The sequence below is a fragment of the Musca autumnalis genome, unplaced genomic scaffold, assembly GCF_047663935.1.
Source record: "Musca autumnalis isolate F117 unplaced genomic scaffold, ASM4766393v1 scaffold_4, whole genome shotgun sequence".
Lineage (NCBI taxonomy): Eukaryota > Metazoa > Arthropoda > Insecta > Diptera > Muscidae > Musca > Musca autumnalis.
Window position 1 is genome coordinate 230,474,129 of NW_027411977.1, and position 25,735 is coordinate 230,499,863.

Here is a 25,735-nt window from a genome sequence, read left to right on the forward strand (position 1 = left end):
AAAATTAATTTAATTTTTTAACCAATAAAATATTTTTTATTTTATTTAAAAAATATTTTTATTGCATTAGAAAAATTAAATGTAATTAATTTTTTTTTAATAAAATAAAAATATTTTTTTCTCAATTTTTTTTTTTTAAATTAATATATTTATTATACAAAAAATAATTGCACTTTATGTTATATTATATATTTATTTTTATAAAAATTAAAAACGTTTACTTTCTTTTTTAATTTAAATGCTTTTAAGTTTTCCCCAAAAATGTGTTTTTTATATAAATTATTTTTAAGCCATTTTTATATATAATTTTAATTAATGGAAATAAAACTTGGTTTTATTTCATAATAATTGTTTTAAGGTTTGAGAAATGGCAAGATTAAGATTTTTATTCATTTTTTAACATAATTTAATATTAAATTCAATTTTTTACATTTTTTTATAAAAATAAAATTTTTGATTTTATTTCTTATAATAAAAAATAATTATATTTTTTAATTTACTTTCTAAGTAAATATTAATTTTTATAATAATAAAAACAAAAAAATATATTTTTATAATAATAATTATTAACATTAAAACTTAACTTCGTTATAACACTTTTTTGTTTAGCTCTTTAAGCGAATACAATTTTAACTGGTCCCAAAGGTAACTGTTTCATATAGTTCCAGGCATCGACCCGGGTCATTTTGGCTGTTGAACAGCCATTGATGCTTAGGATTTCATCACCATTACGCACTTGATTGGTTTTCTTGGCGGCTCCACCTGGGAAAGAACAAAACACAAAAATTGGAACATTAAAAATCCAATAATTATTAAAAAAAGTTCGAGAAAACTTACCCATAAACACCTTTTTCACCACCAAAGGTCGATTACCCAAAGGCGAATCGAAACCACCCTCAATGGAGAAACCCAGACCACAGCTATCTTTGATGATTTCCACACAACGGGCTCCCTTGGGTGTGGATTCTTCTATAAAAGAATAAAAAAATAGAAATAAAATAATTGTTTAAGTAAAGAAAAAAAAAGGTGTGAAAAGACCTAGTAATTTCCCATTACACCAAGGTGGGTTCATAGCTTCAAATATGTCGAAAGACTATCAGATTTTCGCTCATGAAAATTTCGATTTAATTTTTTCTGAAAAAATAGCCCTGAATTCCTCAAAAATAAAGTATGGACCCACTCATGGTACAATTACCAAGGTAGTGGTAATACACCAGCTGTTCGAATGTGAAATGTCAAATCCCTTTATGAGGTTTTCCTTTGTTGTAATTTCAGCAACAACACAAAGAAAATTTTGACATAACATATTCAAAATTTTACTATACCACTACCTTGGTAATTGTGCCAAGTGAAAAATGTTATCTCCCATGAGAGGAGGTGGGTTTGCAACTTTAGATATGGGTAGTTTTTTCTTTTCATCTTTAAATTCCCTAAGTTTTACACAAACTTCACAAAAATTCCCGAAAAACATGAAAATTGTGGCAAATCTACGGCTACGACTGAACTACCCCTAGTTCTCTCATGAGATTAAGGTGGGTTCACAGCTTCAGATGAGCCAAAAGACATCCACAAATTCTATCATGGACAACATTTTATTTTTACTTTCCTAAATTCTCCACCAATTTGGAACAATTCCCACAAAAATTAAAAAAGAGGCAAATCAGTTCCTCTGAACATACCTGAGGTTTTTAGATAAGATAAAGGTGGCTTCACAACTTCAGATATATCTTAAGACATTCACAAATTGAGTCTTGAATAAATTTGACTTTCATTTTTCCTTGAACTTCCCTAAGTTCCCCACCAACTTCAAAAAATTCTCACAAAAATTAAAAGATGAGGCAAATCTGTGGCTTTGAACCTAATTGAGGTTTTCCCAAGAGATAAAGGTGGCTTCACAAGTTTCGATATGTCTAAAGACAACCACAATTTGTGTCGTGAACATCTTTTACTTTCGTTTTTCCTTGAACTGCCCTAAATTCCCCACAAACTTCACAAAATTGCCCAAAAAATGAGGAAAATCATTTGCTCTGAATCCACCTAAGGTTCTTGTATGAGATAAAGGTAGCTTCGCAACTTCAGATATGTCTAAAAACATCCACAATTTGTGTCACGAACAACATTTACTTTCGTCTTTCCTTGAACTTCCCTAAATTCTCCATCAACTTAAAAAAATTCCAACAAAATTTAAAAAAGTGAGGCAAATTTTTGCTTTGGACTCCAACTGAGATTCCCTAATGAGATAAGGGTGGGTTCACAGCTTCAGACATGTCTTAAACACTCAAAAATTGAATCTTGGGCATCTTCAACATTCCTTTTTTTTGAACCTCTCCAAATTCCCAAACAAAGTTAACAAATAAGTCTATGAACTTCACAAAATTCCTCCGTAAACGTTTTCAAAATGAGGCAAATCATTTGCTCTGCACCCCCTTAGGTTCTTAGATGAGATAAAGGGGGCGTCACAACTTCTGATATGTCTAAAGACATCCACAAATTGTATTCTGGGCTAATTTTATTTTCATTTTCTTTGAATTTCCCTAAATTCCCGTCAAACTTCACAAAACCCCTCACAAAAAATAAAACATAGCTCAAAACCGTCCAGATGTTCTTTGATGAGGTAAAGGTGGGGTCACAACTTAAGTTATGTCTGAATACATCCATAAATTGTATCTTAAGAAACGTTTGTTTTCTTTTCTCTTTGAACTTTCCTGAATTCCCTAAAAATTAAATAAAAGAGGCAAATCTATTGCTCTGAACCCAACTGAGGTACTTTCGTGGGACAACGGCGTGTTCACAACTTCAAATATGTCTAAGATCACGCAAAAATTGCATCTTGGGCAACTTTTACATTAAGGTGGCTTCATTGCTTCTTTGTTGAATATCAAACTACTTTTTCGAGCATTCAAACAACTTCAAACTTTTCCAAACTACCTTCTCGAATGTCAAACTTCTTTGTCGGTTGTCAGATCACCTTCGAACTACTTTATCGGTTGTCAAACTACCATCAAACTTCACTGTCGGGTGTCAGACCACCTTCAAACTTATTTTTTGGGTTTCAAACTACCTTCTCGAGTATCAAAACCACCTTCAAACTTTCTAATGGAGTATCAAACTACTTTCTCGAATAACAAACTACCTTGAAACTTATTTGTCGGTTGTCAAACTACAATCAAACTTCTTTGTCGGGTATCAAATTACTTTCACAAGTATCAAACCACCGTTAAACTTCTTTGAATGGTTTCAGTCCACCTTCAAACTTCTTTTGAGGGTATCAAACCGACTTCAAACTAATTTCTTGGGTATAAAATCGCCTTCAAACTTCTTGGTGGGGTATCAAACTACTTTTTCGATTATCAAACTACCTTCAAACTTATTGCTTTTGGGTTTCAAACTACCTTCTCGAGTGTCAAACCACTATCAAACATGTTTGTTGGGTATCAAACTACTTTCTATGGTTTCAAACGATCTTCAAATGTATATGTCGAGTATCAATCTACTATCTCGAGTGTTTGTCCACATTCAAACTTCTATGTAGGGTACCAAAGCACCTTCAAACTACATTCTTGAGGAACAAAGCACCTTCAAACTTCTTGCTGGGGTATCAAACCACCTTCAAACTTCTTTGTTTTATATCAAACTACCTTCTCGAGTATCAAGCTACCTTGAAACTTCTTTGTCGGATGTCAAACTAGCTTCTCGAGTGTCAAACCACCTTAAAACTTCTTTGTAAGGTGTCAAACCACCTTCAAACATCTGTCTTGAGTATCAATCCACCTTCAATCTTCCTTTTTAGGGCTTCAAACCACCTTAAAACTATTTCTTGTGTTGTTTTGATTCTCACAAAATAGTCTGAGTACAGTTTGATACCCGACAAAGAAGTTTGAAGGTTGTTTGATACTCGAAAAAGTGGTTTGATAGCATTCTCGAGTATGAAACCACTTTCAAACTTTTTTGTAGAGTGTCAAACTACATTCTCAAGTATCAATCCACCTTAAAACTTCTATGTGGCGTATCAAACCACCTTCAAACTACTTTCTTGAGTGTCACACCACCTTCAAACTTCTTGGTGGGTGCTTTCTCGACCTTCAAACTGCATTGTTGGGAGTCGAACTATCCCCTCGAATAAGAAACCACCTTCAAACTTCTTTTTCGGGTATCAAACTACCATCACAAGTATCAATCCACCTTAAAACTTCCTTGTAGGGTGTCAAACCTTCTTCAAACTTCTGCCTTGAGTATCAATCCACCTTCAAACTTCCTTTTTAGGGCATCAAACTACCTTAAAACTACTTCTTGTGGTGTTTTGATTCTTACACAGACTGAGTACAGTTTGATACCCGACAAAGACGGTTGAAGGTTGTTTGATACTCGAGAAAGTGGTTTGATAGCATTCTCGAATATGAAACCACGTTCAAACTTCTTTGTAGAGTGTCAAACTACCTTCACAAGTATCAATCTACCTTAAAACTTTTTTGTGGGGTATCAAACCACCTTCAAACTTCTTAGTGGTGTACCAAACTACTTTCTCGACCTTCAAACTGCTTTGTGGGGAATCGAACTATCCCCTCGAGTAACAAACCACTTTCAAACATCCTTATCGGGTATCAAACTACTTTCTCGAGTATAAAATCACCTTCAAACTTCTTTGTGGTGTATTATCACTCTTCTAAAGTATCAAACCATCATCAAACTTCTTTGTCGGCTATTAAGAAAGAAGTTTGAAGGTAGTTTGATACCGGACGAAGAAGTTGGAAGGCATCAAACCACCACGTGAAGGCAGTTTGATAGCCGACAAAGTAGTTTGAATGTGGTTTGATACAATAGAAGGTAGTTTGATACCGGAAAAATACGTTTGAAGGTGGTTTGAAGATCAAGAAGGTAGTTTGATACCCCGCCAAGAAGTTTGAACGTGTTTCAATACTCGAAAAGACTATCAAACTACTTCTAAGGTTAGTTCACATTAACAAATTTTTATTCTAAGATTGGTTTTCATTACCAAATTTATCCCTAGATTTTTCCCCGCCCAATCTTTTAAGCAATTCTTCTCTTATTCCAACTTACCTTGTGCCCTAATTTCCGCCTGCAAAGCGTTACGCGTCTCTTGAGCCCTCTCCAACAGTTCGCTTGTTGAGATTTTACTAACATCTGGTCTAGACAGCTGGCGTCTAGCTCTAATACTGGCCAATGTCTCAGCCTCGGAAAGGCTGACGGGAGGCTGTGGACTGCTACGACTACTTGAACTTGTACTTGAGGGTGTGTGACGACTTGTTGGGCTGGTGGCGGTGGATTCTTCATTCGATATAACATCTAAGTCCAAATCCAATGAACGCGATGCCTTGTGATAGTTACGTTTCTTTTCGTAATCAATTTCGCTGGGTTTCTCATTCAGACTGGATAGGGAGCCCAGGGAGGAACGTTTTTTCGTCAACGGTTTGACGATAATTGATTCGGAGCGGGTTACAACTAAAACAACTTCAGGACGAGGAGTCTGAAAAAAGAGAGATAGAAAAAGATTAGTATGGCATTATTGGTGGGGTTTTCAAGTGACAGAAGAGTGAAGAGATTTTTGTAGGCTGAAGGCCTTTCGTATTGGACTTCTATCGATTATTCCAAGATGTCTTTATCTGGGCGAAATCTTCCTAAGCTAGAAGCTCTTCGAGGAAGGTCTTTTAAACCTAAAAATTCCTCCAGAAAGCCTGAAGGAATTTAAGCAGCGCTCTTCCAAATCGATATAAGCTTTCAGATAGATCTCCCCTGACTATGAGGCCCTTTTAGATTTCAGACATCCCTTCTAGAGCTTATCTCTGCGAAAGAAAACCTTAAATTTGCTTTCAAACTTACCTTTAGCACCGTTATAGATTCCCGATGTGTCAAACCGCGCATGCTCATGCCATTAACGGCCAATATGCGATCACCCTTCTTCAAACGACCATCTTTAGCTGCTGGGGTGTTGGCTAAAATTTTGTGGATCTGAAAAACCAAACAAAATTATTTCAAATCTTCGGAAAGCAAAATGTGTTTCGCACTCACCGTTATTTCCTTAGCTTCATAATCCGAACCACCGGCCAAGGTAATGCCAATACTTGATTCCGGTGTATCCCTTTGCAAGACAATAATAAAGGCTTCGGGTGTTTTAAGTGGGGGATCGGCTTCTTCGATTATCTGTTGTATATCTTGAGCAGTGATCAGGCTCTGATTGCTGCCAAGCGATGAGAAACTACCAAATTCGGTGGTATTCTCTTGGGTCGAGGAGACATTTTGGGTGGTTGAACTGACACCCGAGGAGGAGGAGGCAATTGAGTCCAACGAAGAGAAACGTTCGTGATAAGTGTTTTGTTTTTGTTGTGACTTGGCACTGAGGAGATTTGTGGTGGTGGTGGTGGGAGCAGCAGTGGCAGCGGAAGAGGAGTTCATAATGAGAGGAGAGCTTTGTGCGGCCGCAGAGCGTTCAAATTTCTCTCTAATCTCAGCTGTGCTAATTTTTGGAGTGGTTTTACTGGACAAACTGCTAAAGGTGGTCTTGGTATTGGTTTCGAATTTTTCGAACACCGGTTTGAGGCTTCTTTCAGGTGTCCTGGAGGAGGAATTCAGGGTTCTAGCCTTGGCCACCTCAACATGCATCCATTGGCTAAGTTCACTGCTGCCGGAATCCGAGGATTTTTTGCTTAACGGAGAAATGGCCTCCACGGCTCTTTGGGGACTAAGCTGCTGCACCGGTTGTGAGCTTATGGGAGCCACCACCTTGGCTGGAATGATTTGTGAACTATTCTTGCTGACCGCCGGTTTGCTCACGGCCTTTTGTGTGGGATCAGCTTTGAAGCTCTGTTTACGTTCCTCATCTATGAACATGGCACTGAGTTTCAGGGGCGAGCTGCTATCGGCCGACTTGCGGCTGCTGTCATCTGTGTCGGAGGTGATCTCCACATAGGCGGCCACATTGATGACCTTGTCAACCAGATTTTGGTCATTCTTGTTGACCAATTTATAGTTGATGGGGGCCGTGGGTGAGGCAGCTTTGGAGGGTAGCGTAATGAGCGAGGAGCTACTTGAGACAAGAGATCTGGGTTTGGATTTGTGATGGCGTCTCACCTCATCATCATCATAGCCATCGGTACTGTCTTCATCGTCGTATGGGCGGTTGCGCATCAAGGCGGAGGTATCACCACGGCCATTGCGACACTTGGCCGAGGCCAGGATGTTTTTGCGGTTTGTGGCCGATTCATTGGATCCGGATTTCAAAACACGGCGACTAAGATCCACGGTGGGAGTGCTGCCCACCGAAGAACAGCTTGCCTGGGAGCCAGAGCCCGAGGTCAGGGTGGAGGTGGTGGAACTGGCAATGGAGGTGTTTGTCTCCGAGGAAAGGGTACGGGTAAGGGCAAATTTCTCCGGCACCTGGGGTACACAGGGTGACATGGGTGGGGAGGATATGCGGGAGGAGAACACCGAATCACAGGAATCACTTTCTTCGTGCAACATTTGTCGGGGTGTGGCCACAAGGGAGGTGCGTGGTGGTTTGGCTGGGGGTATGGTGTTCAGGGCCTCCATGCGTCTTTGGGCCACTGAGGGAGGGGCATAGCGAGAATTTTGAGTCCCGCCGCTTTGTGACAAATAGCCCCGGTGATTGTTGGCAATGTTGACACTGTTGCTGTGCGTGGAAACATTCAAGGGCCTGAGCGGGGTGGTGCTTAGCATTGAGGCGGTGGTGGAGGTGTTTGTGGTGGAGCTAACCTCCGTGCGCTTGGCAGGGCGGGGTACGGTGTGCTGCCCTCCCACTCCCGACACTGAACCCACTCCACTATCAGTAGAATCTGTGGAGGAGGTGTTGCCCGAGGCCTTCATTTGATCACTGTCACGTGACTTGATTTCCGGTAAATCCAAAATGGGTTCCAACGGGACATGGGGTCTATCGGGTATAACCAGACCTCGAAGTTTTGAAAGACTTCTTCTCCTTTGCTCCAGTATATTTGTAATGGCTGCCTTGCGTGAGGCCTCATCAGGGACATAGGCCGGTTGTCCACTGAAACTTATGCGCCTATCCAGATTCTGGGTGGAAGCATGGCGCCTGGGTAGTGAGGCATAACTTTGGGTATAATCCGAATTGATGAAATTCAAAGACTGCAAAGAATCCGAGAAATTGCTTTGGGCCGGCAAAGGCTTGGAGAGCTGATAGAGACGGGCAACATCATTCAAATTTTCCACACTCATGGCACGGGTCTTGTGTAGGCTGGGCGAAGCCTTATAGGGGGCATATGCCGACACCGAAGACGAGCTGTCAAGCAGATTTTCTGTACTCAAATTCAAGGGCTTCGAGGAGCTGCTGGAACGTGAAAAGCTTAGGGGTTTGTTGGCCATTGAGGGTTCCAAAGGCTGCGCATCATCATTGGAGAACATGGCAATTTTGTCCCGCACACTCTTCTCGGACTTTTCATCTTTCCTCCAATCGCTGGACCTGCGTGGTACACTTAAGGAACGTTTGTAGTCGGGGCTGTCGGAGCTAAATGAGGGTGACTCCACCTTGTGGGCTGTGGGTGTGGTGCTGCCGCTACTGTTGCCGCTGGAAAGATTTTGTGTGGAACGACTGTTCCGGGTGTCAATGATGATTTTGGTGGGTGTCCCTGTGGCCACGGTAATGGGATTACTGCGCGTATCCTCAACATTTACCACCAAATCTTGGCGATAAACCTTCCTTGGTACTGTGGGTGGTGGTGTGGATTTGGGTAGTGGAGGTGGTTGGGCATCACTCGACAATTCCATGGTAATGGGTGCGGATTTTTGTTTCTCCACCTCGACAATAGTTTGTGTTACACCATTTGTGGTGGTACTGGTCATGTGGGTGGTTCGACTGCTGGCAACCATGGTTGGACCCACTTTAGAGGCGGCATATAATTTTTCCGTGTATACTGTGTTGTTGTCCCCGGGGGAAGCACCTTTTGTTGTTGTTGTAACACTTTGCATGAGACTTGTGGTTTTCATGATACTGCTGCCGCCGATATTGCTGCTGCTGGGCATAATTAGAGGCTCTGTGAAATTTGGCGGAAATTCATGACCATCGGGTGGCAGACGTGAATATGTTGGTGGAGATGTTAGGGTTAAGTAATCACTGACAATTATGGGTGTGGTGTGGTGGTGAACTGATGGTGGCTGAGGTGGCATGACATGCAGGCCGTTCTCCATTTTGTTTAAATGTCTTTGTTCAAGATCTGTTGGGTGTACGGAGGAGGGCATGGGGGAAGAGACAAAAAAAACAAAAACACATAAACACAAAGTTAGTTAAGGATCAAACACACTAAGGGAGGTGATTATAGGCTAAGCATAATTTACAAATAATAGGAATTACAAAAATAATCTGTAAAAAATAAGAGAGAGAGAAAGAAAATAAAAAGATGAGAGAAATATTGAAAAAGAGCAAACATTTTAGAAAAGTTTTAGAATATTTTATTATAGAATTTTTTATGTTTGAGAACCTACAAGAATCTAAAATTTTTTTTACGATAAAATTTTTTCTGGAGAGATTTCATTGAAAAATTTCATGAAATTAGGCGTTTCTAGATCGAGTTCCATAGTAGAGTAGAATCATAAAATTGTTGTAGTGGGGAGTTCGATCTAAGAACGCCTAATTTCATGAAAGTTTTAATGATGTTCACGCTAGTGTGGACCGCGACTATGATATCGAAAAATTAGTAAAAATCTGTACATACTTGCAGGTTCTGGAACAGACCATATATAATAAGAAATAGTCATTATGTCATTTATTTTGTAAACCTAAAGTTCGAAGTTGTGTTCAATTACCACATCAATTCGAAATCGAATGACTAAAATCCAAAAATCTGTGTTCAATTACCTTAACAATTCGAAATCGAATTGAACTACGATTCGAACATATAAACAAAGATTTGCATTTTATTGGTGTGTGTCTCGACTATCTGTGTTCAGCATGTAGCTGTGTTCAGTTATATTTCGGTTTCGAATTGAGGCCACCAAATCTTATTCGAAAATCTATTGTTTTTTTCTCAAAATTTCCTAATAAAAAATAATTACTATTTTCAAACCCATAATTATTTCTCTCTAATACCCACCAATTAAATACCATTTTTGTCATTCATAATTTTTTTCTTGTCTTGATTTATTTCTTATTGGAAATTATCAATGAACAATCCGAAAAGAAGACGACGAAGAAGAAGAAACAGATGTGTATGGTTTTTTTGCGGAAAATCCAAATAGCCAAAATGTGTGTCATGCCATGTGACATCAATAATGGAAATGGAAGATGAAAAACAAAAACCATAATTATAATAAATTTTTTTTTATTATTTATGGTGAAGACAATATTAGGGGGAAACGGAACTAAATTAAACAAATTATTTGATATATTTTTTGATTCATCAAAAAATATTTTTTTTTTCAAGAGGAAACGCTGTTGAAAATTGTTTTAGTTAGGAAATGAGAAACAAACATATAGAAAGGTCTTTTGAATGTCCCTGGCAGGCCCAGTAAATTTTCTAAATATTTTAATTAGCAAAATATTGGGGCAATCCCAGCCAATATGGATATAAAGTAAGGAAATCATATCTAGTCATCGATTTATAGCTTAATATTATAGAAAGCATCCGGATTCAACTATTTTATGTCGCAAATAGCATTTCGAGGTCCTCACAGCTGTTATAGGCTGCATTTTAAATAACAATCCTAAAAGTATGCACCACTTTCCTCAATAATGCAAAGAGAAATAGATTGAAGGCAATGTGAATTACCCCAATTTTTCGAATGGATTTGAAGGATAAATATTATAGCTAGAGATTTCATTTCTGAGGAGGCTTATAGTGAAATTCGATGGAGAAGATTTCTTTCATTGGCATCAAACCCATAAAATCATAAATTCCGGGAGATTTTGGCACTTATATGAAAAAAGGGTAGGAAAAATAGATTGAAGGAAATGCGAAGTATATGCGTTGGTATACAAGGAATTTGAAGGATAAATATTGTAGCTAGAGATTTCATTGCTTCGAAGACTTTTGGTGAATTTCTATGGAGAACATTTCATTCTTTGATGTCAAGTCCCTAAAGTGACAAATAAAGGGAGAATTCGACACTTTTATGAATAAAGTGAGAAAATAATAGAATGAAGGCAATGCGAATTATACTCATTTTTATAGATTGAATTTGATGGATTAATGTTATAGATACATATTTCATTTCCTCGGAGAATTTTAAGGAAATTCGATGAAGAAGACTTCTTTCATTGCCACCCAGTCTTTAAAATGATAAATAGTGGGAGAAATTGGCCCTTATATGACACAAGTAAGATTGAAGGCAATGAGAATTATGCCCATTTAGATAGAAGAAATTTTGGTGAATAAATATTATAGCTACAGATTTGATTTCTCCGGAAACTTTTAAAGAAATTCGATGTAGAAGATTTCTTTCATTAGCATCAAGTCCCTTAAATGATAAATAGTGGGCGTTTTTGGCACTTATATGGGAAAAGTAAATAAAGAGATATATCCAAGGCAATGAGAATTACATCCATTTTTTCATTAGGAATTTGAAATAAAAATATTATAACCACAAATTTCATTTCTTCAAAGAACTTAGAAGGATCTCTAAAATATCCCGAATTCTTCAGGATATTTTCTGAATATTTAAATTTGCAAAATATTGGGACAACCCCAGCCAATACTGATATAAAGTAAGGAAAACATATCTAGACATCGATTAATACCTTAAAATTATAGAAAACGTCAGGGTTGGATTTTTTTAAGCCACAATTAGCTAATTGGGACCATTACAGCTGTTAAAGCTTGAATTTTAAATTACAATCCTAAAAGTATGCACCAGTTTCCTTAATAATGCAAAGAGAAATATATTGAAGGCAATGCGAATTATACCAATTTTTTTGAAGGGATATTTATCCTTCAAATAATATAGATAGAGATTTCATTTCTTAGGAGACTTATAGTGAAATTCGATGGAGAAGATTTCTTTAATTTACATCAAGTCCCTAAAGTGACAAATAATGGGAGAATTCGACACTTATATGAAAAAGGTAAGAAAATAATAGATTAAAGACAATGCGAAGTATAGACATTTCAGTATAGACATTTTTCTATAAGGAATTTGAAGTATAAATATCATAGCTGCAGATTTTATTTCTTCGAAGACTTGTGGTGAAATTCGGCACATTGGCATCAAGTCCATAAAATACCAAATAATGGCAGAATTCGGCACTTATATGAAACAAGTAAGATTGAAGGAGATGAGAATTATGCCCATTTATATAGAAGAAATTTGGTGGATAAATATTATAGTTATAGATTTCATTTCTCCGGAAACTTTCAAGGAAATTCGATGGAGAAGATTTCCTTCATTAGCATCAAGTCACTTTAATGATAAATAGTAGCGTTTTTGGCACTTATATGGGAAAAGTAAATAAGAGATGTATCCAAGGCAATGAGAATTATACCCGTTTTTTCATTAGGAATTTGAAATAAAAATATTATAGCCACAATTTATAATAAAGGGAAGAAATCGGCACTTATGTGAAAAGTAATTAAAGACAATGAAAAGATTAAATTTTTAATAATAAAAAGGAATTCAATGATTTAAAAGATTGCCAATAATCGTAATTTTCTTTTACATATTATTGTGGGTAACTCACATTATATTCATTATTTATTCCCAAGGTTTGTGTATTTGATGCTAAATACACGTGATTAAGCTAAAATATGCCACAGTGATGGTCACATCTATCACATCACATCTCGAAAAGAGGTAGTTGTCTTTGCTAGTATTGCCATATACCAAAAAATTTCATAATCTTCAATATTCAAATTACTAAAAGCCACTTGCGCAAAAGATAATTTTTTCCTGAACCTAGCCCCCCACATGTCAACAAATCAATACCCCTAAAAAAAGTAGCCATTTGACAATTTTAAACACCACCGCATTGAATGCCTCCAAGTGACTGGTGTTAAATAATTTATTTGACAAATCTAATCCAAAGATAGACTTATCCGCCACCACTACACTACTGTCTGTCTGTCGCTAAATCTAAATCAAGAACAATTGCATTGAAAATTTTGTTAACAATTTAATAGCCAACCAGCTCAGCAACCAACCCAATTGTCCGCCGACCCACAGTGTTTTCGAAATTAAAGTCCGCATTCTGCCCCGTCTAGCAAAAAAATAAAAATAAATTGACAGTGATTTTTCTAAAATTTGACAGGTTGTAGATTATGTGCGCAGGCGCGCATAAAAACCCATGTAAACAAATCACATTTGACAAATAGTAAGCGAAATTTAGTGATAGTCAGAACAACAGAATAAGAAAAAAAACGCAAAATAATAAGCAAATTTTTTAGCACAGGCCAAACTTAAACAAATGACCAGAACGTTTTTTGGTCACATGTTGGTATTATTTTACCCCAAAAGTTCGCAGAGGCCAAAACCAAAAATATGAATTGATCACCCTCTAAGGTAGAAATATTCAAATGTTCTTGGTGGGCAAGAATTGTGTTTTTTTTTTTGAAACCAAGAAAAACCTTTGAATGAAGTCGTCTGGCAAGGCATACCATGTTTGACGCCTTCCCCTCTTTCCCTCGCAAATACCTTAACATGAATGAGACAAGATTGAGAGTATGTCTAATCTTTAAAAGACAAATTTGTTAATGTCAAATCAAGTGACAGTTAAAAATATTTTGTTAAATAAATGCAAAACAACAACAACAACAACAAATCGAAGCCCAAAAAATAGCAACAACAGCAATGACTACATTAAGGCTATGGGCATTAACATTTATGTTACCTTTTTGGGAGGTTGCTTTTTTGGTAAGGAAACGGCTAAGGGTTTAAAAAAACTACAAATGACTAACAGAATTATAAAACTTGACAAAAGGTTCGCTAAGAATTAGAAAAGAGTTTGTAAAACTAAATAGGTTTTACATCTCATTCCGGTTATACTTTTAAAAAGTCCTCCAGAGAAGAATTTTGCCAAGAAAATTATTCTAAGATTGGTATCATCATCTTGAGGTTACAAAATGATTGCCTTTGCCCAATTTTTAAGCTACAAATACAACATTGGGAGCCTTACAGCTGATTTCTAGTGAATCTTAGGTGATAATCCTAAAAGTATGCCACACTTTTGAAGCTGCAGAAAAGAAATAACAGTCAATTCAAATTCTAAGTGGAAATTTATATAAATATCATACACATTTCTTTTCATTGGAGAAGGCCTCTTTATAGAGAAAAGGTCTCCCAAGTACACTTCTATAGATTTGAAAACCTTTTAAGATGATTTCTGTAGAACAACAAATTCTGTCAATCTAACTTCTTTGGAATAGAAATGACTTCAATATAATTCTTCAATATAAGGTCTCCCAATTGCTTTAATATTAAAGAAGGCCTCTAAGTGCCTTTCTATAAAATATAGCTGCCTTCCGATCCGATCGGTCTGTAATAACGAAGGTACAAATTTGAAACAATAGAATTAAATATTGGCACAGATGCAAAAAGTGCAGAACCATTTTCAATGACTGTATTAAATACGTTATTGAATATTTTTGTTATATGGCAATGCTAGCAAAGACAACTATCTATTTTCGAGATTTTATGTAATAGATGTGATCATTACTGCTGCATTTTTTAGTATTATGGCTTGTGTCGAAGCATCAAATACATAAACCCAAGGAATCAATAATAAATATAATGTGAGTTACCCTAAAAAAATTGTAAAAAATATTCTCCAAATTCTCCGATTATTTATCATTTGAGGTACTTCATGTCAATGAAATAAATCTTCTTCATCGAATTTCACTAAAAGTTTTTGAATAAATGAAATCTGTAGTTATACCAGTTGTATCTAAAATTCCTTATTTAAAAATTGATATACTTCTCATTGCCTTCAATATAATTTTCTCACGTTTATTTTAATATAAGTACCCAATTCTCTCACTAGTTATCATTTCAGAGACTTGATGCCAAAGAAAGAAATCATCTCTATCGAATTTTACGACAAGTCTTCGAAGAAATGAAATCTGTAGCTCTACTATTTATCTTTCAAATTTCGCATGAATAAATATTATACATAATTCGCATTGCCTTTAATCCATTTATATTTTATGGAATTTTACTTATGAGTTTGTGGGAAATTGTTGAAATTGTTACAAGTTCACTTACGATTAATTGGTAGATCTTTTTTCTATAAAAATCCCAAAGGGAAACTTTATAGTCTATAGCAGACAACATAGTCCTTGGGGATGCCTTCTATTCTGTAGAATCTCCAGTAGGATGTATTCTTCTTTATTGAAGCCCTGTTAGAAGGCCTTACTTTCCAATAGAAGTTTATTTAGAAAACCTCTTTTCTATCAAATTCTTTTTGGGTCGTCTTCTAATCCCCAGTAGGAGACCTCCTTTTTTATTGAAGCCTTGTTAAGAGGTCATATTTTTCACTAGAAGTTTATTTAGAAAACCTTTTTTCTATCAAATTGTTTTTCGGTCGTTTTCTAGTTCACTTGTGAGTTTGTTTTTACCCTAGATATAACTTCTATTATATAAAAATTAACTTAGAGGTATTGGACGGGCTTGTTTCTATATAGAAATTATTTTAGAACACCTTATTTTCTATAAGTTATCGTAAGTAGAAGTCCACTTACGATAACTTGGGAGACCTACTTTTTATAGAAGTTGCATTGGGAAACTTTATAGTCTGTAGAAGTCAACTTAGGAGGTCTGGGAGGCTTTATACTCATTTAAATCCCCTGCAGGGCGCCTTATTTTCTATTGAAACCCTGTTGCGAGAAGTTATTTTCCAATAGAAGTTTATTGTGAAACGTTTTTTCTATCAAAGTCTTTTTGGGACTCCTTCTAGCGTTCTTGGTGATTTTTTGTTTTAAAGATACCTACTATTCTATGGAAATTAACTTAGGTGGCGTCGTGGCACCTTTTTCCAAATGAAGTCATTTAAGGATACTCCATAGGAGGCCTTCGCATATTGCAATATGATCAATCGGAACGTTTTCTATTTTTCTTGGGAGATTCCTTATTCTACAGAACCCTTATATTCCATACAAAAATAACTTAGAAGATTTTGGCATAACTTTTTCCTATAGAAGTACTCCGTAAGAAGGTCTACGCCTATCACAAGATGGTAAATTAAGTGTTTGGATTCTTAATAGCACGAACTTCAAGAAGCCTTGTGTAATAGCCCATTTAGACTACGCTGTATTTAGCAATTATCTGGCTTTATTTGACATATGTTGTATGAAAATGACAACTTAAAACCACTGGATTTGCTAAATCCAGAAAGCAGGTATAATATTGAATTTTTGAATGCTATTGAAGACCTATGGGGCCAATAATCAAACTGAATTTAAAAAAAGTAGTTCTTTAGGTTTTTTGCGATTTAAAATAAATGTAATTTTTATAATTGTAAGGTAATGTAGCTTAATTTCGGTTTTATTGTTTTTACATTTTAAAAACAAAAGTTTTTTAAATTGGGATGAAGTTAACATTGATTTAATTTCGGGAAACTCAGAGAATATATTAATATATTTTGAGGGTAACTTACTCCATCAAAATTATATATTCCCAAGGTTTGGTTATTGGATAAGCCACATAAGCTATCCTATAAATATGCGACACCTAAAGCCACTAACCTATCACTTCTATCATCCATGTCTACAAAAATAGATGGTTGTCTGTGATGGTACTGCCATATGTGAAAAAAAAGAAAACTTATTTAATTATGTCCCGGGCCACACCACAGTTATTTCTCTGAAATAATTACATGAAATTAGGTGTTCTTAGGTAGAATTCCCTATTACAGCAATTTCATAAAATTACTTTAGTATGGAACTCAATTTAAGAACGTCTAATTTCATGAAAGTATTTCATTGAAATCACTCTAGGGTGGACCGGAACTATAGAAGGGACTTGTTAGCACGGATAATTTGAAATTTGGTTTAAATGTGAAATTTCTATTTTTTATTTTTCAGTGAAAATGTATGTATCTCCACTCTATATTTCAGAACCTGTAAAGCGCCCCATACACTGTCAAATTGGATTGTCCAGCCGATGAACTCTTTCTGTCCATGTGTGCTGGATAAGGGTGTAGCTACACATTCAATCAGCTTTCAATCTACAACCGTAATCTTAAATTTTTTCCTCCATCGGATTGACTGGGGTTCATTTTGAAAATCAAATCGATTTTGATTTTCATCAAGCATTTCAAACTCACACACGCATTCTTAGATTTTGAAAAATTTACACATACAATTACAAGTATTGAGAATCCAATTTGATAATGTATGGGGCGCTTTAGAGGGTACTATTTTTAAAATTTGGACAATTTTTTCCTTTATAAATTTGTCAATTATTAGTAGATTCTTGCAGGTTCTGGAACAGAGCCTAATTTTTTAAAATGAGGAATTCTTTATTTATAAGGGTAGCTCTCTTTATAAAAATTATATATTCATAAGGTTTTTGTATTTGCTAAGCCTTTGTCCTATAAATATGCAATACTAAAATCAATTAATTTCCCATCTCCATTATCCGTGTCATTGATGGCATTGCCATATGTAAAAAGAAGGCAGATTTATTTATTATTCTTGGAAAATGTTACCATGGAGAATTTGAAAATTATTTTTTAATTTGAAATATCTCCTCTTCGTTGACAAGTTTTTCCCCATTCCATTCAATATCATTACCATTGTCAAATTAGTAATTCGTTATGATATCAATACTTTGTTGCTCTCTTGTTGCATTATATCATTTATGACTAATGCAATATATGGACAATGAATGGGACCAAAAGTCAATACAGCAATACAATCATCGTTCGATCATATCGTTTTTGTCGAAGAAACAAAACAAACAAAAATACACACAATAAAGATTAGATTGTCTTTAACACTTCAAAACATGAGTTATACAATGGCTTTTTGATAAGAGAATTTGATAGTTGGCCAACAATACACAAAAACAGCTGTTCCGCTGCTGCTGCTGCTCATGGAGATGATGATCTCATTGTTATTATTTTTATGATTATTGACCAGTCAGTTAGTTCAAGATAATAAATACTCTCCACATGAAATATGGAAATAAATCCTATTAAATAAAATTACGGGGAATTTATGACATTAGCAATTTGGTTCCCATGGCAAACTTCATTTTGGGCTGCAGTGGGAATTAAGAGAAGTTATTATGTCATAAATGGGTGTCATAAATATTGTTATCATTATTTGGCTACTTTAATAAACTGTGGTTATGCTCGAAGGACCATTTGTTTTATGATAATGATGGCCTGAAATGGTAACATAAATCAATTTTTTTTTGGTATGGCACTGCTTTAGCAGCTATGCCAAATTGCATTTGGCAGCACTGTTTTTATTGCCAATTAGCAAATTTCAAAACCAGATTTCCTTATCACAGAACCATGATGAAATAAATGTATTACCTTCCCCAAAAACAATTAAGGAAATAGTTGCATCTTTCAGGCAAAAATTCAAAACCTGTTGCCCATTTTATATCAGCTACAAACAAAAGGAAATCTAAATATCTTTAGTAAATCATGACAAAAAATATGAATTGCCAATTCTCTTAATTATTGACATTTCCCAAAACGTTTTAATACCTCGAATTACCGTATTTTAGAGAAAACAAGTTCCAAAATAATCGAAAAGAACATAAATTTCATTTCATGCACACGACTTCAAATGTTTGCTTCTAACTCATTAAGACCTCCTCTTTCTTTCTTTGTGGTCATCAACAAGTTTTTTTTTCCAGATAGTCACATTAAATTATTCCATGACTGCTTAGTTTTTAGTCGTTTTTGTTTTTTTTTGTTTCTTCATTGTTCTAAGTATGGTGATTTATTCTAGAGTACCTCCTCCACCTACTACTTCTTCAAACTTAAGTTGGTCATAACTACTTGAAATTAAAACAACAAAAACAAAAGCCAAAAACATTCTAAGTCATTCAATAAAGTATCGCATAATAAACAAACAAAGAACTACTTGAATGTAGATTGTTTTAAGTTTCTGTTTGTTTTTAAAGCGGGGTTAATAAATTATTTCATTATAGAAGGCCCACACTTTGAAATTCTTGAGCATGAAGCAGCCAGCGCCACAATGCACAAAGTTGCTGAGTTTTGTGGAGGAAATTTTATATTGCCAATAAATAACTAATTATTTATTTTTGTTATGGAAAACGTTCTAAATGAATTACCAAAATAATCAAAATACATTATCTGTGACATTCAAACATCTCAAGCGTTATTTAAAATTTCTAATGGGGTTATAGATAGTCAAAACTTTTTTTCTGTCTTGTCTAAATTTAGAAAATAGCTTTATCAATATTATCGAAATTATTTTGACGTATTAGCCGTAGTTTGGACTATGAAAATACATTAACCACGATGTAGATACATTATCCACGTTGTTTGGATAATGTAGATACATTATCCACGTTGTTTGGATAATGTAGATACATTATCCACGTTGTTTGGATAATGTTTGGATAATGTAGATACATTATCCACGTTGTTTGGATAATGTAGATACATTATCCACGTTGTTTGGATAATGTTTGGATAATGTAGATACATTATCCACGTTGTTTGGATGATGTAGATACAATTTTGATCACATTTGGAAAATATTTTTTTAAAAATCCAAGATTGGTCAAAAATATATTTTTTTAAATAAATAATAAAATATTTTTTTAATAATATATAGTTTTTAAAAATATTTTTAAATATCCGCGAGTGGTCAAAAATATATTTTTAAAACTAATGATAATAACAAAATAGTTTTTTAAAATAATATTTAAATTTTTTAATAATATTTATATTTTGATTTATATAATACTTTTTTAAAATATTATTTGTTATTTTTAAATAATCTTTAAAAAATATTTAAAACAATAGTGCTCAAAATATTTATTAATATTATTTTTTTATTTGTTAAATAATAATAAAACATTTATTCAGAAAATAGTATTGACCGCGAGTAGAAAAAATATTTTTTAAACTAAAAAAAAATATTTTTAAAAAATTCGCCCCGCCCGTGGTCGGAAATATTTTTTCACAATAAATAATAAAATATTTTTTAAAATAATATTAAAAAATCAATTTTTTTTAATAAAAGTTTTTAAAAAATATATTTTTTAATAATATTTGGAAAAGAATATTTTTTTAAATATTATTTGTTAAAAAATTTATTTTTAATAATCTTTTAAAATAAATATTTAAAACAATAGTGCTCAAAATATTTTTTATAGTTTTTTTAACTTGTTAAATAATAATAAAAAATTAATTTAGAAAATATTATTGACCGTGAGTAGAAAACAAATATTTTTTAAACTAAATAATAACAACAAAAAAATATTTTTAAAAAATCCGCCCGTGGTTAAAAATATATTTTCAAAATAAATAATAAAGTAACTCAATTTCAATTTTCATATTTGTCTTTATTGGTTGGAAGATTTTTGTACATAAAAATATAATAATGAGATTCTATCTTTAACGATATTACAACAAATAACAATATTTATCTAAACATCGTTTTTTAAATAAAAGTTTTTCAAAAATATTTTATTGATATAATATTTAAAATTTCTTTTAAATATTATTTTTAAACATTTTTTGTTTTAAATATTTTTTCAAATAATATTAAAAAAAATATTTTTTTAAATAATCTTTAGAGAAGAACATTTTTTAAAATATTATTTGTTAAAAAATCTTAAAATATTTTTTTTTAAATAATATTTAAAAAAAAAAATAAATAATATTTAAGAAATATTTTCCTAAAGAAAAAATAAAAAAATATTTTTTTAAAATAAAATTTAAAATTTTGTTTTTTTTTTAATAATTTTTTTATTTAAAATAAAATAATATTAAAATTTTTTTTAATCCAAGAGTGGTCAAAATATTTTTTTTAACATGTTAAAAAATATTTTTTTTAAATCCACGATTGGCCAAAAATATTTTTTTAAAAATCCACCGGTCTTAAAAAATATTTTTTAAAAATCCACGAATGTTAATTTTTTTTACAAATCCACTAGTGATTAGAAACATTTTTTTTAAATCCACGAGTGGTCAAAAATTTGTTAAAAAATATTTTCTTGAACATCCACAAGTGATCAAAAATATTTTCGGAAAATTAACCAAGCATGAAAAATATTTTTTAAAATTCCACGATCCCTGGAAATAATTTTATAAAAGTGCAAAAATCATAAAGATTTTTTAGGTATCCGCGAGAGCTCAAAAGTGTTTTTTAAGCATAAAAATTATTTTTTTTAATTCCACGACTGCTCACGAATATTTTTTAAAAATTTAAAAATATTTTTTAAAAATCTACGTGAACTCAAAAATTTTTTTAAAACATCCAAGATGGCTCAAAAATATTTTTTAAAATCAAAATATATTTGTTAAAATCCACGAGTGCTCAAACATATTTTTTAAAACCCAAAAATATGTTTTTAACACTCGTGGATTTTTAAATTTTTAAAAAATATTCGTCAGCAATCGCGGATTTAAAAAAAAAATAGTTTTGATGCTTAAAAACACGTTTGAGCTCTCATGGATACCTAAAAAAATCTTTGTGATTTTTGAGCACTCGCGGATATTTAACAAAATATTTTTGATTTTTAAAAAAAGTATTTTGAGGACTCTTGAATTATTAAAAAGATATTCGTCAGTACTCGTGGATTTAAAAAAATATTTTCCAGAAAAAATTTTTTTTTTTTATTTAAATAAATAAATAGAAATCCACGAGTGCTTTTTTTAAATCATAAACACGTTTAAAAAATCCACGAGTGCTTAAAAATATTTTTTTAAATCAAAAATATCTTTAAAAAGAAAGGAAAAATATTTTTTTAAATCAAAAATATCTTTAAAAAATCCACGAGTCGTGAAAAATATTTTTAAAAAATCCACAAGTCGTGAAAAATATTTTTAAAAAACTCACGTGTCGTGAAAATTTTTTTAAAAAATCCACGAGTGGTGAAAAATATTTTCAAAAAATCCACGAGTCGTGAAAAATATTTTTTGAAAAATCCACGAGTCGTGAAAAATGGTTTTAAAAAATCACGAGACGGGAAAAATGGTTTTAAAAAATCACGAGACGGGAAAAATATTTTTTGAAAAATCCACGATTCGTGAGAAATATTTTTAAAAAATTCACGTGTCGTGAAAAATGTTTTTAAAAAATCCACATGTCATGAAAAATATTTTTAAAAAATTCACGAGTCGTGAAAAATGTTTTTAAGAAATCCACGAGTGGTGAAAATTATTTTCAAAAAATTTCACGAGTCGTGAAAACTATTTTTAAAAAAATCACGATTCGTGCAAAATATTTTTTGAAAAATCCACGAGTCGTGAAAAATATTTTTTGAAAAATCCACGAGTCGTGAAAAATGTTTTTAAAAAATCCACGAGTCGTGAAAAATATTTGTAAAAAATCCACGAGTCGTGAAAAATATTTTTAAAAAATCCATCAGTAGTGAAAGATATTTTTGAAAAATTCACGAGTACTCAAAAATATTTCGAAAAAATCCTTAAAAATATTTTATAAAAATCCCTGAGTCCTGAAAAATATTTTATAAAAATACATGAGTCCCGTAAAATATTTTTGAAAAATCCACGAATGCGGAAAACATGTTTAAAAAATTCGCGAGTTCTGAAAAATATTTTTTTTAAAATACATGGGCCATGAAAAATTATTTTTTAATAAAAATCGAGTGCTGAAAAAAGTTTTTTTTTTTAAATCCACGATTCCTGAAAAATATTTTTTAAAAATCCACGAGTCCTGGAAAATGTATTTTTTTTTTAAATCCGCGAGTGCTCAAAAATATTTTCTTAAAATCCACTAGTCTTTTTTTAATCCTCGACTATTCAAATATTTTCTTTTAAATCCACCAGACCTTCGTCTTCGGGTCCTCAAAATATTCCCAAAAAATCCATCGATTTGTGACCTTCAGGTTACCCAAAAATATTCTTCATAAATATCCACGAATTGTGGCTTCCAAAAATTCTTGGCTAGAAGGTCTTAAAAGTATTCATAAAAACTTACAATCTTTGATCTTTTAAAAAATTATTGAAATAATATTTCCCAAAAATTCACTCAAAACTTTTTCGATCTAATCACAAAAATTCTTGGTAACATTAAATCCATACTTTATATACATGCGATTGGATCTTTATCAAAAGCAGGAAGCTTTAAAGTCATAAGCATCCAAAACCCTCTTTCCATGAATTCTGTTTTAAGACATCATGACGACCTCCACCACCAACCATCAGCCTCGCTCCTCTCCCTCCTTACCAAATATGAAATTTAATTTTATAAATTGCGCTTTTTATAACATTTCCTTATAAAGAGAGTGAAATAAAAGCGAACCGAAAAAGGCATAACGGCAAAAAATTTTCAAAAAAATAAAATTATTTTTATTACACAACACACATCTGATGAGAACCATCGGATGATGGTCGGGTCTATTTGCTCGCTTGCTTGGCTTTTGGTTCTTTTGTGGCCCACAATAATTTTTTTTGAAGTTAAGAAACGTTGCAGTTGAATTGCGTTTTTGTTCAGGTTCAGTTTTTTTTTTCAGAGTTTTGAATTAACTTTGCACCTGCTGTGGCGGAATGTGAGTGTGTAGTTCGTTGGTCGCTTGGTTGGCTTCATTGCCACACTTGATGGCTTTTTGGGGTTAATTTTTTAGTTGTTGTTTGTTTTCTTAATTTTACATATTGTCGTACAATTTGAATAGTGCGGTCGGTGGTGATCGCGGTGGTGGTGCTGGTGGGGGAATCTGCTTCTAGATCATCAACATCAAGTAATTGCCTACTCAGCACAAAAGTTACCTTAAAAAATTATGGTCTGATTTTTGGGGGAAGATTAAGTCTTTTTTCATTTTGTTGCTACCATTTCTTCTGCTTTAGCTTCTCACACTCACTCATATGAGGATGGCGGCGTTGGTTGTCAAGCAAATAACTGTAGCATGAACTTCCATATCAGCCAGAGAAATAAAAACGGCTACAACAACATCGTGTAATTAATTAAAGGCATACGCTCTCTTGTAACGACCTTCTTTACGTACGTTTTTTATTCAGTTTCCTTTTATTGTTGTTGTATTTGTTTTCATTATCTTACCTTTTGACTTTAGTGAAAAAAGCACAAGTCATAAAACTCATCAACTTATCTTAGAGGGCTTTTTTCGCCGGCTAAAACAAGCAGCTGCCTGCTCTGCCCTAAACCAAACAGTAGTTGGTTGGGATGATGGTTGAGGTGGTGGCAGGTCGTTAATTGTTGTTGGTAGTAAATTATAGTGACACTGTTGTTGTTGTTGTTCGGTTTCTTGGTATTACTACCGGAATTCTTTAACGTTTGTTTTATTTTTTTCGAAAAAGCATAAAGTGTCAAGTTCATGGTCTAAATCATTTACACAACGACACACACAAAGAAAAAAGCGAAAATTATTTTTGGGCAGCAAATGACTTCTTTTTTCTTAGATGCCACAATATATTAATAGAGAAGAAGGATTTAACAGCTTTCAGTGACACCGTAGATAACTCCGCTAGATGTCTATGCATAATCCTTATTTGTCCTAGCTAGGATTCAAGAAGATGGCAATTGGGAGTTACTTAACTCTGCTGTAACCAGGATTCTCGTCTTTAAACTTTTTGAAAACATTTGTATTTTTAAAGAAAATATTTTGAGAAATTGTTAATATTTTTGAAATATTTTTGAGCACTTGTGGAATTTTAAAACATATTTTTTTTAAACTCGTGGATTCTATTTCAACATATTTTTTAAAACTCGTGAATTTTATTTTTAAAAAAATATTTTAGAAATCGCTGATTTTTGAAAAAAATATTTTCGAAATCTCTTATTTAAAAAAAAATATTTTCGAAATCTCTTATTTTAAAAAAAATATTTTCGAAATCCCGAATTTTTAAAAAGATATTTCCGAAGTACCGTATTTAAAAAAAAAAAATATTTTGTAGATATGAAAAATATTTTTGAAGTTTTACAAAATGAACTGACAGTTTTACAAAATGTTTTTGAGCTCTTGTAGAATATAATATTAATAATATTTTTTACGACTCGTGGATTTTTTTAAAAATATTTTTCACGACTCGTGGATTTTTTAAAAATATTTTTCACGACTCGTGGATTTTTTAAAAATATTTTTCAAGACTCGTGGACTGTTTAAAAATATTTTTCACGCCTCGTGGAATTTTTAAAAATATTTTCCACTACTCGTGAATTTTTTAAAAATATTTTTCAGGACTGGTGGATTTTTTAAAAATATTCTCACGACTCGTGGATTTTTAAAAAAAATTTTCTCGACTCGTGGATTTTTAAAAATATTTTTCACTACTCGTGAAATATTTTACACAACTCGTGGATTTTTTAAAGATATTTTTCACGACTCGTGGATTTTTTAAAGATATTTTTCACGACTCGAGCATTTCATAAAAATTTTTTCACGACTCGTGGATTTTTTAAAGATATTATTCACGACTGGTGCATTTCATAAAAAATTTTTCAGGACTAGTGGATTTTTTAAAAATATTCTTCACCACTCGTGGATTTTTTAAAAATATTCTTCACCACTCGTGGATTTTTTAAAAATAATTTTCAAGACTCGTGGATTTTTTAAAATTATTTTTAACGACTCGTGGATTTTTTTAAAACATTTTTCACGACTCGTGCACCTTTTAAAAATATATTTTACGACTCGT

At 33.0% G+C, this 25,735-nt stretch overlaps 1 protein-coding gene across 2 annotated transcripts in view; it reads right to left on the reverse strand.

The window, feature by feature from the left end:
- Window positions 1–382: 382 nt before the first annotated feature.
- bbg (PDZ domain-containing protein big bang) overlaps window positions 383–25,735 on the reverse strand; it is a 537,119-nt gene continuing 511,766 nt past the window's right edge. For both annotated transcript variants that reach the window (XM_073983226.1, XM_073983227.1), the window contains exons 5-9: window positions 6,028–9,200; window positions 5,839–5,967; window positions 5,059–5,485; window positions 838–969; window positions 383–762 (exon numbers count right to left, since the gene is read on the reverse strand). In XM_073983226.1, coding sequence (XP_073839327.1) covers window positions 614–762; window positions 838–969; window positions 5,059–5,485; window positions 5,839–5,967; window positions 6,028–9,200 — 4,010 coding nt within the window. In that variant the 3' untranslated portion in view covers window positions 383–613. The remainder of the gene's footprint in view (window positions 763–837; window positions 970–5,058; window positions 5,486–5,838; window positions 5,968–6,027; window positions 9,201–25,735) is intronic.